The sequence below is a fragment of the Meriones unguiculatus genome, chromosome 10 (assembly GCF_030254825.1).
Source record: "Meriones unguiculatus strain TT.TT164.6M chromosome 10, Bangor_MerUng_6.1, whole genome shotgun sequence".
NCBI lineage: Eukaryota > Metazoa > Chordata > Mammalia > Rodentia > Muridae > Meriones > Meriones unguiculatus.
In genome coordinates this window covers 117,582,681-117,600,378 of record NC_083358.1, presented here as the reverse complement: position 1 = coordinate 117,600,378, position 17,698 = coordinate 117,582,681, and the positions used below count along the sequence as shown (strand labels likewise).

The following is a 17,698-nucleotide window of genomic DNA, read 5'->3' as shown; positions in this document are numbered from 1 at the left end:
ATAGCCTAACTAAAAACTGAAGAAAAATATTGCCTTAAATTTTCTTCTGTATCTCTTCTCATAGTTAGACATCGATGTTTTTGTTTCAAAAACTATAATGTTGTGCTTTTTAATCTGCAGGTAGGGAATCCCACACTTGCACTATGAAGACCCTGGTGCAGTCATTTCTGTGGAGACCCTGAGTATGCAAAAGCATCCTCGTGAGCCCACGGTCTGGGCTGATTTAAGCCTTGGGAAGTGCAGCGATTGTCAATACCCATTTTCCAATGTAAAAACCGGCAGGGCAAATGTGTGGCCAGGAGGGTGATGTTTTCATGAGGGCGGCGCTATCAATATTTTAGTGATTGTTTTTAACCATCAAGGAAATCTAAAAGGCTCTGAATAGTTTCGAGTCTTCTTTGTTTTAATACTGACAGAATACAATATCAAAGATGAACCTTAACATGATAACACCATCATAGAACCGTTTACTCCGCAACTGACTGCTTTACAAGTTTTAATTTGCCAACTCCCTTAGAGATTTTGTTATTTTACAGCAGAAAACAGTGTTTTAAAAGGAAAAGAAAATGATGTCACAAAAGTCGACAACAATGAACAGGGCAGAGGTCAAACACACCTGGAGCAGTTTAAATCCCCACAGCATGCTCTGCTCTGTTAGATCTCTGTACATATCTCTCTACCTCTGTCTAAAGTGCCTGACCACTGAGCAAGCCAAGCACCTGATTGGTGGGTAATCAGCAAAAGTGAAAAACACATCTAGAGGAAGATCCCGCCCGAGGCTCCAGATGAAAACCTACTCGGTGAAATGCTAATTTATTGTAATCCAGTACAAGTTATGCAAAGGGAACAGAAAGGGCTTTAAAATAATTTCTTACACTGTTCCCTCATTGGACTTCACCAGTTTAACCAGACTGGCTGGCCAGTTAGCTCCGGGATTCTCTTGCCTCTCCGGCGGGGACCGCTGGCACTCTGAAACACACCTGGCTTCTACCTGGGTGCAGGGGTTCTGAACCCAGCTTCCCACGCTTGCGCACAAGCCCCTTGCCAACTGAGCCACCTCCACAGCACAGGTGCTCTGCTAACTGGCAGTCCTCACCACTGCTCACCAGACTCACAAAGGGATGCCCTGTTGATGAGCCCTGAGGTGAGACACCCAGAGAGAGCACACAGGTCTGCACCCACCCGCCCGGTCCACCTGCTGGGGCTTGGGACTCGAAACAGGAAAAATGCGGAGCAGCTAACATGGGTCCCTAAATGTTTTCCTCATTTGTCGCTTCACATCCAATACTACAGACACGGTCCCCGGGAATTTTTATTTGAATTTATAAATGACCCTTTTATTACTCAGCTTCTTGGATCAATTAAGAAATGAGAGTGATTGATATTTTAAGTGCTTTTAGAGAAATAATAATAACGCATTCTGATAATATGCAGAATTAAAAGCCCAAAGCACACCAAGGGTTCTGACTCAACGATTTTCAGCAGTTAGCCATCACTTCAAACAGTATTGGTAAGCCTATCATGTACATCTACGCGATAAAGTCGGATCACTGGCAAGTGCAAATGTAGCGCATCTTATTCTGAATAATGCAGTGTTTAAGATATCTCAAAAAAGACACGCTTAAAAATTAATAACAGCTGGGACAGCAGCTTAGTGACAAGAGGGCTTGCTGCTCTCGCAGAGAGCCCAAGTTCAGCTCCCAGCACCCACAGCGGCTGGCTCACAACCACTGTGACGCCAGCTTCGGGGGACCCAAAGCCAAGTGTCCTCTCTTGGTCTCCATAGCTGTCTGCAAGCACTCCCTCATTTACACACACACACACACGCACACACACACACACACACACACAGATACACAGATAGATAAATGAAACAAACAAAAAAAGTTGGGGATGGTGGTGTGTACCTTGAGAAAGGGAGGCAGGTCAGTCAAGAGTTCAAAGTCATCCTCAGCTTCAGAGTTGAGTTCAAGGCCAGCCTAGGCTATAAAAGGTCCTGTCTCAAGAACTAGTTGTTCAGACCGTATTGCTGAGAACACCACACCTGTTGCTTGAAAGAAGTAAAGAAGCCGAGCAGGAACTGACCTGGAGGCTTCCTCCCAGCCTTCAGAATGCTGGAGGAGAAGGGCATCAGTGGTCTTACCCAGCGGGAAGCCTGTGGTTTGTATCACCAACCAAAATGAGTGTGATGGGAGAGGGTATCCAGCTACTCTCTGATGGGTAGTATGGTCTGCTCCACAAGATGGACTGCAAACCTAGCTAAACCCCCATGGCTGAGGATGGCTTAGGCCCTAGGGTAGACTTAAAACTGTTGTTTATGTCTATATGAGTGAGTTTATACCGTGTGTGTCTTTCTGCTTCTGGGATAGCAGAAGGGGGAGGAAGGGAGCTACAGGGGAGGATACAAAGTGAATAAAGTGTAATTAATAAAATAAATAAATAAAAAATCCCAAAAAAACTGTTGGTTAGCTGGATAGTCATGGTCTCAAGCTGCCTTCTAAATAGTTATGCTTATTCCCATAGACAAATGCTGCCTTACCGGAAAGGCTCCTCTGCGATGAGTAGTGGTGAGTGCAGAGGCACAGGTCTGCTCAAGGTCCTGTGGGTAAGAGTTGGATGCTCAACCCTAAAGGAGACATTTATCCCCTCTCTAAGACTCAGGAACATGACATGGCGGAACATAAGAGCCAGAACGTAAGAAGAACGTCAGAAGAAGGGCTGTGACCTGTGACGGTTTGTCTCCTGGGCGTGGCAAAGTTAACCAATGCAGTCATTGACTACCCCCCCACCCCCACTCCCATCCCCCGCAGCTACGGCTGCTTACAATGGGCCAACACAAGACTAGGCCTATCAACAGTCCATCATGGTAGAGTTTAAAGGCCTCTGCCCTTTCCCGATGAACTATTGGCTATTGGTGAATTCCCGGGAGGAGCGGTCATTGTCTCCAGCTGTACACCCCCTGAGAAACCACCGGGCCTCAGCGATAGTTCCAAACCCATTTATGCAGATGATCCTGGTTAAGCTCAGTAATTCTCAAACAAAACAACAACAACAAAAAATAACAAAGTCACGAGTATAAGAAAGGGTCTTTAAGGGAGGAGAGAGAGGGTGAAAATAATGCAGGGAGAGTAGAGAGGGGTAACAGTAATTAGCATGCATGCTCTACATGTATGATACTGTCAAAAAAGAAAGTCAATAATGGTAAAAAAAAAGCCTACTGAAGTTCCTTCTGTAGCACAAATTAGATAAATCTGGGAGTCCTTGCTTCGAGCTATCCTACCTGTTCTAAAGCAAACCGAGTGGCATTTGGCCCACTACCAGACCCCAGCAACAAATGCCTTCACTTGCCCTGCTTGAGGACTTACGAGGACTTACTTAACTGTGTTAGGAAACAGGACCGTGCTCCCAGACACGGGCACATCCAAAGTGACACCCACAAGAGAACACCAGCTGTGAAGCCACTCTGGAAGGTGTGTGTGGGGGTGACAAAGCCACACCGTCAGAGAGGCCAGCAAGGCTGCAGCCACACACAGCCCAGGTCTGCAGATGGGATGCTCTTTAGAAAATTGTAGAGAGAAGAGTGTCTTGACAATTCTTTTTGAAAGCTTCATTCTGCAGCTAGGTTGGTAGAGACAGAATACCCAGGAGTACTTGAGAGTAGACAGCAACTAGACGATGGTGCTGGAGATGTTGGCAAGACCGGGCTAGTGAGACACTGAAGGGACTCAGATCTGGGACTCGGAATCTGTTTTTACCTGATAGGTCTGATGGTGAACGCAAGGCAGGGTCCAGGTAAAGGCTGCTTTGGGGAGCGACTGTAGGGAGACTCCTGGAGTGGGGTGTGGGAGAGTAGTATCAGAGGAACAGACTCGTTTCAAGTTGCTGTAACCTTGTGATATGTATTTTGTTTCTTAAAGTAGACACATCATGGAGGCAGTTGAATGCTGCTCTGAGATCTCCGCTAATCTTGACAGCTGGGACTCAGTGCGCCATCATCAGTGGAGGCTGAGGCTATGTGGTCTGGAGGGAATCCAACCAAGAAGACTTTCCAGGGCCACAAGAACAAAATGATAATGCCCCCCTCTGCCGAAGGCAGTGAAGGTTTCATTCAAGATAAGGACAGAAGGAGAGCTGTCAGATACGGCACAGGGGAAGCCTGCTGGAGGAAAGGAGAGATGTCCTAATGATAGCCAAGGCAGAGGCACTGGAAAATATTAACACGGTGCTCTGCTTGCTGCGAGGTGGGGAGGGGTGTGTGAGACAGCACTGTGGGGCTTAAGAGGACCAGAGGGACTAACGGGGGTTTAAACCTAGTGCTGTTGATTGGGTGGGGGGCAACTTGGTGGTGTGCACCTGAAGGAGGGAGGTAAGAGAGCCAGCTGGAAGGAGAAGGACTTAGAACAAATGTAGGACCTCCCCACCCGCTGCGATCAGGAAAGTCACGCTGTATGCCTTTACATGCAAATAGCTGCTATATATGGAGGCATCTGAGAAGAGGTCATTTGGATTGTTTCCAGCTTCTGGCTATTACAAATAAAGCCGCTATGAACATGGTTGAGCAAATGTCCTTGTTGTGCACTTGAGCATCTTTTGGATATATGCCCAGTAGTGGTATGGCTGGATCTTGGGGAAGCGCTATTCCTAATTGTCTGAGAAAGCACCAGATTGATTTAAAGAGTGGTTGTACAAGTTTACATTCCCACCAGCAATGGAGGAGGATTCCCCTTTCTCCACATCCTCTCCAGCATGTATTGTCACTTGAGTTTTTGATCTTAGCCATTCTGATGGGTGTAAGGTGAAATCTCAGGGTCGTTTTGATTTTCATTTCCCTGGTGATTAGGAATGTTGAGCATTTCTTTAAGTGTTTCTCTGCCATTCGAAATTCCTCTATTGAGAATTATCTGTTTAGCTCTGTACCCCATTTTTAAATTGGATTACTTTATTTGTTGTTATTTAACCTCTTGACTACTTTATATATTCTGGATATTAGCCCTCTGTCAGATATAAGATTGGTGAAGATCCTTTCCCAGTCTGTAGGCTGTTGTTTTGCTCTGATGACAGCATCCTTTGCTTTACAGAAGCTTTTCAGTTTCATGAGGTCCCATTTATTGATTGTTGCTCGTAGGGCCTGTGCTATTGCAGGGAATCTTATGAAAGAAGAGAGAGATAGAAAGACCTGGAGGGGACAGCAGCCTCATAAGGAGAGCAACAGGACCAAAATATCTGAGCACAGGGGTCTTTTCTGAGACTGATACTCCAACCAAGGACCATGCATGGAGATAACCTAGAACCCCTGCACAGATATAGCCCATGGCAGCTCAATGTTCAGGAGAGTTCTCCAGTAAGAGGAACAGGGGCTGTCTCTGACATAAACTCAGTGGCTGGCTCTTTGATCACCTCCCTCTAACGGGGGAACAGCCTTACCAGGCCACAGAAGAAGACAATGCAGCCAGTCCTGATGAGACCTGATAGGCTAGGGTCAGATGGAAGGGTAGGAGGACCTCCCCTAACAGTGGACTGTGGGGTGGTGGCATAGGAGAAAAGGGAGGGAGAATGGGATTGGGAGGGGACAAGGGAAGGGGCTACAGCTGGGATACAAGTACTAAACTGTAATAAACAAACAAACAAACAAATAAATAAAAGAGGTCATTTGGAGACAAGACAAAGAGCGCAAGCATATTGTGAGATAGTAAATCTAGTGTGTATTAAATGTCTCAGTGAGTATATACACATATTTGAGCATCCTGAGAAAGAACAAGGCAGCAGAGAGGAGTGTTTGAGGCACATCTTACATGGCGTTCTACCTGCTTGAAGACTGGATTTTTGAGTCACTGAATACCGAGCCCTGCATGCTGGTTGTCAGTGACTTGCTGGTTACATCCCTTTACTGTGCTAACCTTGACAAGTTTCATCCACCATCTCTGTCTTTTCTGCTTTAGCCCTGGCCTCTAGGCTGCGCTTCACAGTGCAGCAGCACTCATCCAGTCCACCTGTCTTTTGCGCATGGGTCTTACTGTCTCAGATACACGCTAAGGCTTTGGATGGGGTCAAGCATCTCACAGTAAAGCGCCACTGTCTCTTCCAGTGTGAAAAATCTCCTATTAGATACGAGGTAAATACTTAGTGCATGTTGACCGATTTATCTTTTTAGAGTTGAATGGCTAATAAAACGTTTTATGCAGCAATTCCCTAGCTAATAGAATATGCACAATTCTTCTTGGCACCTGCTGGGCATTTCTGGGAGACGCTGAAATCATTCATCAATTTTCTCCTTTATGTGTTATTCAATTAGTTTGTCTAGGGTGCAATCTAGAATGAGTATCATCAAGAGCATAGTAGCCAGTTGCACACAAGCTCTCCTGATGCCCGTGTCTGCAGCTGGGCCTCACAGAAAGGCTCCTGTCCAGGTGAGCGCTGGGCTCTTGAGTTGCACGCAGGGTCTGCTCTAAGGAGAATGAAAGACTCAGAGAAAGAAAGACTGTTTTCTGTAACACAGTGATGAACGTGAAATCAGTTTGCTGATGTAGTTAGTGGAAAAATAATATTGTTACTGTAATTAGAGAAGCGTCATAAACAGCCCATCTCGCCCTCTCTTGGACTGAACGGTCAGAACTGAGTGCTTAGGTGCACAGAATTTCTAGGTTATTGGCTTTGACAAAGCATATATCTAATTATTAACACTTAAAAGCAACTGAGCTATTGGATATAATTATTATATTTAAGTTAGAATGAGAACACCACTCACACGTGTTTCTTATAATTAGTGGCCACACTATCATACAGTAACAACCTTTCATTTTACCCATCAGATTGCCATGTCAAGTTAATGAGTTATCAGTCCAAATAACACTTAATCAAACATCCAACTGCACATGACTTTCTTTAGAACAACTTTGTAGAAATAAGTAACATTAATTATTATAATTTTTAAAGATAGGGCCTCAAGGTAGCCCGGGAAATCCTCCAGATCTTTATGTAACAAAGAATGAACTCGAACTGCTGATCCTCCTGCTTTTGTCCCGTGAGTGCTGGGAGTTACAGGCATGTGTCATCCACCGTGCCTTAGTGTTGTCTTGGGATTGAACCCAGGGCTTCGTGTGTGCGTGCTGGCAAGCACTCTGTCAACTGAACTGAGCCATACTCCCATCCAGATTATTCTAAAGTCTCATCATTCTATTCTGGAGCTATTGACAAGATGAACTATTTTGTTTGCCTGTGAAATACACACATTGACAAAGATAAAATCAAACACAATGAAATACATTAAAAGAGACTTCAAATTCTACAGTGAATGCAACCTATGATAAAAAACATCATCAAGCACATTTCTTGACTGGATTAGCATTAAGCAAGCTGCTAGTGGAATCCTAGGCATCCTTCAAGATGCCACTTTTCAGGGCTTGTGCCTAAAGACTATGCGTGAGCAACCATAAACCTCACCAGCTGTTCTTTAAAATTTCTCTCTAGTCCTCTAACACACATGGATTATTTTCAGACTGGTCCCACAGATTAGACTGTACTTATCGAGGAAACAGCAGTGTTTAAACTGTCCATTAAAAGAATAAATCCAGACAACTTTGAAGTAATTTTACATTTAACAATAAACTGATATTCACTGATGGTTTTAAGGGTTCTTAAACACAGAACAAAATATTCTATGAAGAGTTATTTTTTTCATTGTTTTAATCACTAAGAAAAAATATTTTTCTCTGAGAAGCCTTTTCTTCCCCACAGAGGCAATATTCACTAAAATGGAGATTAATAAGCAATTAATGGCTCAGACTTGACTCAATATTGCAAGTGTGCTAGTATAATATCTTGATAAATATAAGAATTTTGAGAGCCAAAAATTAAAGACTTTGATGTGTGTAAGATCAATAGACGTGACTTATCACTATTTAATATCAGTTTTAATTTTTAAATGCCATGTTCCAGTGGAAAAAAGTTTACTGCAAGAAAAATTGAAATTCCAAGGAAGAATCCAGACAAAAGAAACAAACTTTATATTAAAGCGCTGTTAAGAGGTCATACTTACGCGGCGACCTCCTCCTTCGACAGGCCTTTGAAATTCTGCTCCACGTAATTATCTATGTCATCTTTTTCTTTGAGCAGCTGAGCCCTAAGTGGAATAGAGAGAAACAGTAAGGTACTGTTTGAGAAGTGTGAGAAGCTTCCAAATACACAAAAAGCTACCAGGAGAGAAGCCATGTTTGGTAGATGGGGAAGCGTCTGCGGTGAGCTGTAGCCTTAAGTGGCTTGAATAATTTCCAAATAACTGCAGATAGGGAAGATGGGGAAGAACGGATCCAGCGAGGAAAGGAGGCACATCAGCCACAGCTCCCATGCTGGAGCAGCGCCGTTTTCTCTCAGGGCTCACAGGGCCCCCTCCCACCGCTGGCTGCTGCAGAGCGACTCTTGCTATTTTCTTTGGTATAGGGCCTCGAGTCAAGAACAACTGCTTGATTCACATGTGTTAAACATGTTTGCTCCAAACTTTGCCAAGGAACTCTGATTGAAAAGTTTTATTTTTTTCCCCAATTGTTCTGTTTGTCTTGTTTTTCGGACAAATGTTGTTTTGCAGCTGCATCCAGCCCTGTCTCCCTGCTGCTGCCTCCTCCTGAGCGGAGCTCGCTCAGAGGTGTGCCCGTCATGCCCCACTATAAACCTGCTTGGGTGTTTTTATCCTTAAATCACACACATGTCAAGTTGTTGAGAGTCAGGATGCAGAAAATTTAAAACAGACTTTATTGAAAAATACGTTCGTATTAACATTCTCTGTATTTGTAAAAATAAATACAGCTCAAGTGTCCAGAACGCTGTGTGTATGGCATTAAACATCCCTAAAGTTATGTTTTACATATAGAATACTTAATAAAGAATGTTTGTAAACATATTACTTCCCTAAACAGTAACAATAAACATATTTTGTTTAATAAGATTCTTTTCAAAAATCCATCTGCTCTTTGGGAAGTGACAATCACTTGTGTTTATTGCTCACTTTGAAAAAAATATGTAATCTTAGTCACTGCAAAAAGCCAGACAGAACAAGCTTTTCAGATTTTGTAACTATTTCAAAACTTAAAGAACGTACACATGTTTGTGTGCATATGCACAAACCATGCACTTATTAAAAATTTCTCAGCTAAGAATATCCATGTCAGTTTTGTTATGTATTTCCTTTGGTCCAGGGGCTTTGGTCTTTCCAAGAAACACTAAAGATGAGAGACAAGAACAATTAAGTCTTGTAATAATGTAATCATTATACCGTGCAGGAATTGGCACAAATGCACAAAAAGAAAATAGCCAAACATACATATGCAAATGATTTCTAGTAAAAAGTAGTACAAATATTCTAATGGCCAATACACTAACAAATGGCAACTTCAAAGTATCTTGGTATCTGTCAATATGCATAAATATGATAAATGCATCAGTTTCTTATTCTGGATTTTATGACAGCTCCAGTAGCGTGGTAGCCCTTCATCATCAGCAGCATGTAGGGGTGAATTTTCAGATCCCAATGTCATTTCATACTACATCTTGTCTGCCAACCTACCCGACTAGGAGTAGCACAGCCCTCCAAAACAGAAGTCAGTATTTGACACTCTGTGAACTAAAAGCCCATATGTTTCTGTCCTAAAGCTCCTGCTTTATCCTCTCTGTGCCTATCTGAAAAAGAAGACATCTTGAAACTATGTAAAAAATATAAAATAATTTCATAGGAAATAAAACACTCAAGTGACCACCAGCTTGGAAAATAAATATATTGGTTATACTTGATTGAGGCTCAGGAAGCATTTCAAAGCAGGGAATCAGAATATTTGACCATAAAAATGTTATTATTCTTTTTTTTTTTTTTTTTTTTTTTTTTGACACGACTGTACCCTGGGGGAAAAGAAACATGAAGCAAGGACTATACCTTGGGATTTTTCCTTTAGAGCATGGCAGCTTCTTCTTGGCTAAGGCTGCAAGCGTTGTGCGAGTCACAGGAAGTGGGGGAAGGGTGGTCATTGGAGACTGCAAAATATAAGCAGAAATGGCTGTTTAAAAGGTGAAGTCGTCAAAGACTACTTGAAGATAACATCCTTAGCAATGTACTCTGTGTTGTCTGAGATGAGGTGTCTCTATTCTGCGGCTGCGTCTCTCATCTCGTCTACTGTCTGTCTTTTGGACAACTGTCTATCTCTACTGCAGAGTGGCTTAGGAAAAAATCCACTAAATGCAATGATGGTTCAACTCTGTTAATAGTTCTGTTAAGGGACATGGTTGCAATGTAAGAATGCAGTCTCTCTGACTAGCTGTGGGTTTTCAGGATTCATGGTTTGCTTTCCTGTTATAAAAAATGATTGAAAATATATCATACTTTGCTTTTTTCCTAGAAACCTTAACACTCACAAATAAAGGATTTTCTCATAATGATAGATGCTAAGAGTGATACTCAGGAAGGAGGCAGCCTCTCTGAGGAGGAAGATAGCCAAAACATGTAATGGAGCAAATCATGTCAAAATGTATTGGTTTTAAAAATTGTTTAAAACAACTTTTCCTCACTCCTTATATGTGTCAAGAATTTGGATAGGGCGCAAAGGGGCAGCTTTACTCTGACGCTTAATGACTGGGACCTCTTCTGTAAGCTCAGAAGCTTAAGTAACCCAACTAGGGACAGGACTCACCTCCACTCACCTCCACTGATACCACGGGCTATCGGGCTATCAGCTGTTCCCCCCCCCCAGCATAGCTGTCTTCCAGAGCACACACATGTAGTGTGTCCGGTAGATTGGGTTTTCTCATTGCATAGCAGCCTCAGGATTGCTCAGGGCCAACACGGGGCTCCAGAGGCAAGTACCTCAATGAAATGTCAAGAAGTTGAGTCCCTCTTAGGCTAGGGCCTACTTTCCTGTACTAATAGGTCTGTCCAGGTACAGGGCATGTGAATACAGAACCATCCACCTGACAGAGACTGCCCTAGTCATACTTCAAGAGCAGGATGCTCAGTAGGAGAGATGATAGCAGCCATTTATTTATTTATTTATTTATTTATTTATTTATTGTTCATTGTGCCACAGTTGTGAGCATTGAGAAAGGAAAGTCAGTCAAGTCCTTTAAATCTTGTCCCCAGAGAAAGCCAGGTGGATCCTGGTATCCAGAGGTCCTACAGGAGAAAGGGTCTGACAAGGCTCTCAGCTGCAAGAGTCCACCTTCCACCAAATGCTCCCGATGTCATCACTACTGTGTGCACCAGCTTTGACTCCAACACTTTTTCAGCCACCTGAAAGGCTGCTTCTAAGTTTCCAATCGATTCTCACCATCATTTTGTACCTCTGTAAGCTGTAGTAAAACCTTCACCTTAGGCCCTGAATATTCAACAGATTGTGTGAGGGACACCGTCCGAGGTGCCGAAGACTCAACATCCAGCAAAAGAGAAAGATTTCTGACCTCATGAAATTTCTATTATGGGAGTGGTTAACTGAGAAGGGTAGAGAGAGGTTACATAAGCAAGATAAACAGTATAGGGTGATTAAAAAAACAGACTTCATCGGAAAACAACACAAAGGCTAAGCAATAGTGGGTGCTGAGAAGGTGCGAAGGCAAAGAAGTTAAAACTAGGAACCAGAGTCTTGATGTTGCTGTAGGACCCCCCCCCGTTGACATGAAAATGACGTGGCCACTCCTCCTACTGTAGGTCCTCCAGATACAGGGCCCACCCTGGTTCCTTTTGGGGTGACACAATCTTAGCTTCACTTTGAAAGGTTTACCATGGCTTCCAAGTTTACCTCACAGAGAAAGGAATGTCAGGATGCAGAAGGCTCCTAGAGAGGCAGCTGTGAATCTGGCAGGAGAGTGGGTGGGAGGAAGTGGAGCTGGGAGATGTAATCAGACCTAAGCTGGAAGATGAACCTATAGACAGCGAAGGCTACAGCGTCACGGCACGGTGGGACTGGTACAGGGGTGAGGAAACACTAAAATCTTGAGGGGAAGTCGTGTGAAAGTCAGTATTGATAGGGGTGGTCTCATGTTTCCCAAAGACTATCATATTGGACTAAAACATGTTTTCATAATTAAAGAGAGAATTTGAATACAGATTAGCAATTTATTTTTGAGAGACTAGACTCCCATCACCCTGTTTATGCAGCTACGATTAACAACATGAACCATGTGCATTTATAGCCTGTGCATAGTCAGGCAGTTAAAACACACAGTCTAAACAGAAAGGTTTTGTTTGTTTGTTTGTTTGTTTTCTGCAGAATAAACAACAGAAGTGGTTGGTGTTACAATGGATAACCTCATCATATAATGACTTAACTCTCTATTAACTTTAATAGATCTGATTTTCTTTTCAGTCAAATCCATAGCAACCATTTGGTTTACCTGGACTTAATGAATTTATTCAATCAAAGCGTTAAACATTAGATGCGTTAAGAAGTTTTGACTAAGAGAGGACAACCTCACGGACACGGACGTGCTTGAAGGAACACCGAAAAGCTCCCCAAACCCAACTTCCAGAATCTCACTCCAGACTCTCTACTCCAGAGAGTTCAGTGTTACAGAGTACATATGAACGACCCTACCTATTTGTCCCTGGCAGATTTCTATGGGGAATAAATACAATAGCCACCATGTCCTCAGCATATCCTGAGGCCCCATTCTGCTTTCCAGGGCATGATAGGTTGGGCACTGGAGACAGGAAATGCGCACAGTTGCAGAGGCTTTTTAAAAGATTCACCAAGGAGCTTTTCAAATGCTAGGCAGATGTGGCTATGTGCAATCGATGGAGCAGTGTCCAGAAGCTCCAGCGGGGCCAGTGTACCCCACCAAGGAACATATATCCTTGCGACCCCTCAAAGTGGGACTTCAAGCATGCTACACAGAAACAAGCTGGTTAGCTGAATTTTTCCAGAAAATGTAAGCATATAATGAAATCAAATGCAAATGATATACATGGAAAAGAATGTGTCTTCTTTGTCACACGGATCAACTGTGATTTTTTTTTTTCAAATTCTAAGTCAGCGTTTCCCACCATTAAAGTTTCAGCTGCCAGTTCCTTCATTTTGCTCTCCTCTGATCTGAGAACACGAGCAGCAGGAACACCTTTACTCTTAAATCTAGTTTAATGTAAGTATCGCAAGCCCTGCTGGCAAGCCTCAAGGCACAACCTCTGAATGAGGGGTGGTCAGAGCTGAATTATGAAGTGGGGGAAAAGTTATTAACTGCATGTTGGGAAAACGTCACTCACACATCTGCAGTGGAAAAGAGAAGCTAAGCATTAGGGTGATGTCTAGCAGGCTCTCCTTGGCTCTAAACTAGTCTTACCACACCTACGATTGCTAGGCGAAGGTATTTTGTTTCCTGTAATCCATGTGTGGTCACCATTTCATCTAGTGATACAATAAATAGCGTATAGTTTGAATTACATGCTTCATATCAGGCTTGAAAGATATGAAATATTCGGTGTGATCCTGCACCAAATTTCCCAAGTAACTGTCCTCCCTTTCCTGCCTTATAAGTTTGGTTTTGCGTATGTTTTTATTAAAGAAGGATGTAGCTGCATTCTCACAAGGAACAGCAGCTGGGGAGAACAGAAGTGTGTGTGTGTGTGGGGGGAAATGCCAGTGCGTGTAGGGAGCTAGCAGTTTGTTCTGTTTGGAGAGTGACAAAAGCCTCTTGTTTGCTGTAACATGAGCCATTTTGCCATCATTCCCAGCCCTAGTGCTCTAACCTCAATCCAGCAATGAGGAATTTAGGCCATTCCTGTTGTGTACTATCTGACCTTGGTCAGCAGCAAAAATGGAAGCCACACCCAAACGCTTGGCCATGAGGCTCTACCCCAACTCATTTCCACAGAAGAAAGCCACAGGAAGACAATTTCTCAGGTAAGGGAGAAGGAGGGTACCTCTCAGGCGGGTACCAAAGTGTACCTAGTCCCTGGAACCCAGGCTGAAGCATTGGAGGACCCAGGGGCATTCCCCCCTCCCCTCTAGTGCCAGCGAATGGGCAGTGTTCCGTGTGACACCACAGGGGCTGAGTCGAAGATCAAAAGGCTGCCTGGAGCCATTCCTCAGTTGGTATTCAGAAAAGATTTGGCATATTCTTTGATCTGCTGGTTGGCACTCATATCAACTGCTCTTACAGCCTTTGAGTTTGGCCCCCACATACAAAGACAAATGAGAATGGAGAAGCAGAGGATAAAGGTTTGAGAGTGCTGGGTCAGGCTAAATGGGTCCCATAGTGGGAGTTTAAATTTCTGGCTCCCAAGTGAAACTCTTCAAAGAGTCTTCCTTTGGACACGCCCCCTTGAAATCTCCCCAACAGGAATCACAAAGGAGGGCAGATGACTGTATCCTCCACACAGGTGGCTTAAGGAAGGACTGTGTCTTCATGACTCTTTCCAGGTCCAATCACTGTACAGTGAAAACTGAGATGAGAGAAAGCAAGCCAACAAACCCAGCAAACAAATTTACTATTTATCACCAGGAGAAGTCAAAATAAACACAGCGTTTCCACCAATGACATAAAGTCATTCTTAAGATTTGGAACTTTTTATATAAGAATTCTTTAGCTACAAAAGATGAAGGAAACTACAAGATACATTTAGTAAATTATACTCTTTACAAGAGCAAAAAGCAAGTTCACACAAATAAGTTTAAAAATTTGGACACGCCTAGCACTTTGCGATGGACAACTGGATAGGTTGTGAAATAGTAATCAAGCATTTCCCACCACGTGACATACGTTAGTGATTCAATCAAAACGTAAGGAGAGATAGCCTTGGAAGGTAGGACATATTTCATCCCACTCACATTTGCAGTCAACTGATTGTTTTAGGCTCTCAGGTGCCAGTCTCAAAAACCATTAAGCAAAATGCAACAGCAAAGAAAAGAGAAAAAGCTAAAAATTACTCAGCAAAATAATTCCTCTGTGCTCCCCAAGTAAAGAAACAAGACTCATTCAGAAGTATTAAGTACCGAGCATATATTTAAATGAACTAAAAAGTGAATTGTCCCAATTAGACACTATGAACCTAATCACTATTTCAGCAAAATGTCCCCAAACACCTGAAACATGTGTGTCCAACTCAGACGTGGTTCAGGAGAGTCAGTGCTTTCCTCTTACTTTAGTGAGACCAAGCTGTTTCTAATGACAGCTGAGAAGGGAGAATGCCTTCCATCCACCTCTGAACAGGCCGGGTGTGCCTATGCTCAGATCTGTTTGTTTTTCTTAGCGGACCAGCTGGTCTCAGACTAAGAGCACCTTCTCATCCTCTAGAGAGAGGGGTTGATCGGGAGATGAATAGAACGTGTCTTTTCTCTACGGAAGCTGGGGGCCCAGTAATAGGAGGAGGGGGTCCGGGGAAGGAAGAGCGGCCCACTCTCTTGTCCCCAGGCTTGCCCCACAAACCTCAGAAAACCGGTTCTGGGACTGTGGCGCTGTGTCCCCTGTCTTAGGTGCTTCAGGCGGCGGGTGCTGGGCGCCGGCGGGCTTCTCTTTCCAGGGAAGTTGGCCTGGCTAGGAGCAGAAGGGGAAGCGGAAAGCGTCTCCAGGGAAACACAGGGGAGCGGCGGGACCTATGGGGGCGGAGTTAGGCTAAAATGGGCTTTGGGATTGGATAGCACGGAGGCGGTGCTTGGCGGTGGTGGGGGTGGGGAGCTTGTTAATGAAGGAGGATCCCCGTCCTCTATGGACATTCCCATAGTGGAAGGGCCTTTTCAATTTGAGACTGTCCCCGAGTTGCTTCTTTTGGGGCACCTCTTTTTCTCCAGTCTTTTTTAGTATTTCTCTTTTGTCCACGAGATTGATGCTAAACCCACAGACTGGCACCCAAGATTCCCATGAACTTGATCTGACCACCCATCGAAATAAACCATTGACCTCAGCCTCCTGGGGTCACATCCGCAGAAAAGACTGCCAAACCTGTTTCTAGAAACAGAACCCGACTTTGTGTTAAAAAGTCCAAGGTCTCTTAGAATTACTCTGTTCTTGTGTCCCACTTCTGAAAACTCAGGAGTATGATTTTTCCCTAACAGGTCATCCTCTTTCATTTCTGCCCATCCTTCTGTCTTTTCTGACACTTGTACGCACGCAGAAAAGTGAGCTTTCTTGTTCCTTCTCTCATCTATAGAATGGAGCTGTCGCTTATTGCTTCTCCCATAAAACCACCCTGGGAAGCAAAGCCTCATTGATTGCTTATTGTCACACTTCAGATGAGTCAGCCACCAATCACTACGTCACTTTAACGTCACTTAGCCAATCATACATCGAGTCTATCTAGAGTATAAGCATACCACCATAACTACTTTTCCATCCCCACATCTGATTTTCTGTAACAAACCACTGCATTGTCTCCAACAATTAAGATTAGAGCACTCATTCGGCTGTTGGTCGTGAACATTCAGTTGGCCACTATGGCTACTGGTATCCAGTGCCGCCTCCCGTCCACACCTGGAAGCCCTCATCTGCACTCACGAATTCAGAAGCACCTTATCCTGACTCCATTTGCCCCACTCGTGTGAAATGTCTCCCAGACTCTGCTCTGTGCTGATTTTCCGCACGGGAGATTTGTGAGTTCTGTTTACTGTCTTCCTACAGGTAAAGCTGGAGGTGCCTGCCTGGAATAAATGTGTGTCTGGATTTATGCCCCCAGCTTGCCATCCTAGCTCAAACGGAATTCTATGACTCATCCTTCTACTGAGCATGAGCTTCTTTAGAGAAAGAAAATGCTCTCAGAGAGCTTTGCAAATGATAGAAAAATCAAACTGACTAATGAGAAAATAAAGAGGAAACAGTTTCTTCCACGTGAAAGGTGCTGACTTCAGCTGTTCCTTTTCTGTGGGTCCTTCCGGAAGCGCTGGGGGACTTGAGGACATGCTTGTCTTTATCCACACAAAATTAATCTCTCTTTATTCCTTCACTTAGAGATGTTTTATTCTATTAGCCAACGTTCCCTGAAAGTGTGAGCTCCATGTGTCTCCCTAATTTCCTGCTTTAGCACAGAGGATGGGGACAGGGTGTGGCATGTATTCACACAGGGTTTGAATTAACTGAATGAATGACAGGACAGGCAGAAGATCATCCAGTTGCTTCTCTCTCTTCTTCATCTAGAATTCGAAGGGGCTTGGGGAGCCACTGGAAGCTGTTCCTGACCTACTGCCTCCAGTGTCTTCTGGCCTTTGCTCTCAAGATAGGTATTTAGGGTACATCAACACTCTTCCCAGATGCAAACTCTAATCCTCCGGTGGGTGCCACTACAGCCTAGCCACCCCTCATGACAGATCTCAACAAGGTTTTGACACTCATCAGTTCCAATAGGAAAACTTTCCTGAATCCTTTTTGTTTAATCCAGGCATTTTACTGAATCTGTCTCCTTGCAACACTGAAGAAAAAAATATTCAATTTGAGTTCTTTCAGGGCTCACATTGTCCTTCTTTCCCTGACAGCCACTGGGAAATTGTACGTCCCTGACATTTAGAAAGTCTCCTTCTACACTGGCTAGTCTCGGCACTAGAGATGAGACCCCAAAGCCCATTTCCTTGTCCCTTCTTTGTATGTGATCTCCCAAGAATATCTACGGTGTCAATGACAATCACAAATGCGAGTGGCCTAAAACATCAAAGCCATTTCTGCATTACACTCTGAACTGTCACAAGGCAGCCCTGAGTTTTGCTCCATGCTGCTGTCACAGCAGAACAGAGCTGAAAGGAATGCT

At 43.8% G+C, this 17,698-nt stretch overlaps 1 protein-coding gene across 3 annotated transcripts in view; it reads right to left on the bottom strand.

The window, feature by feature from the left end:
- The window catches only part of Ttc29 (tetratricopeptide repeat domain 29), a 187,679-nt gene extending 172,130 nt beyond the window's left edge, over positions 1–15,549 (bottom strand). For all 3 annotated transcript variants that reach the window (XM_060393192.1, XM_060393193.1, XM_021649657.2), the window contains exons 1-3: positions 15,394–15,549; positions 9,920–10,017; positions 8,036–8,119 (exon numbers count right to left, since the gene is read on the bottom strand). In XM_060393192.1, the coding sequence (XP_060249175.1) occupies positions 8,036–8,119; positions 9,920–10,011 (176 nt within the window). In that variant the 5' untranslated portion in view covers positions 10,012–10,017; positions 15,394–15,549. The remainder of the gene's footprint in view (positions 1–8,035; positions 8,120–9,919; positions 10,018–15,393) is intronic.
- Positions 15,550–17,698: the final 2,149 nt, after the last annotated feature.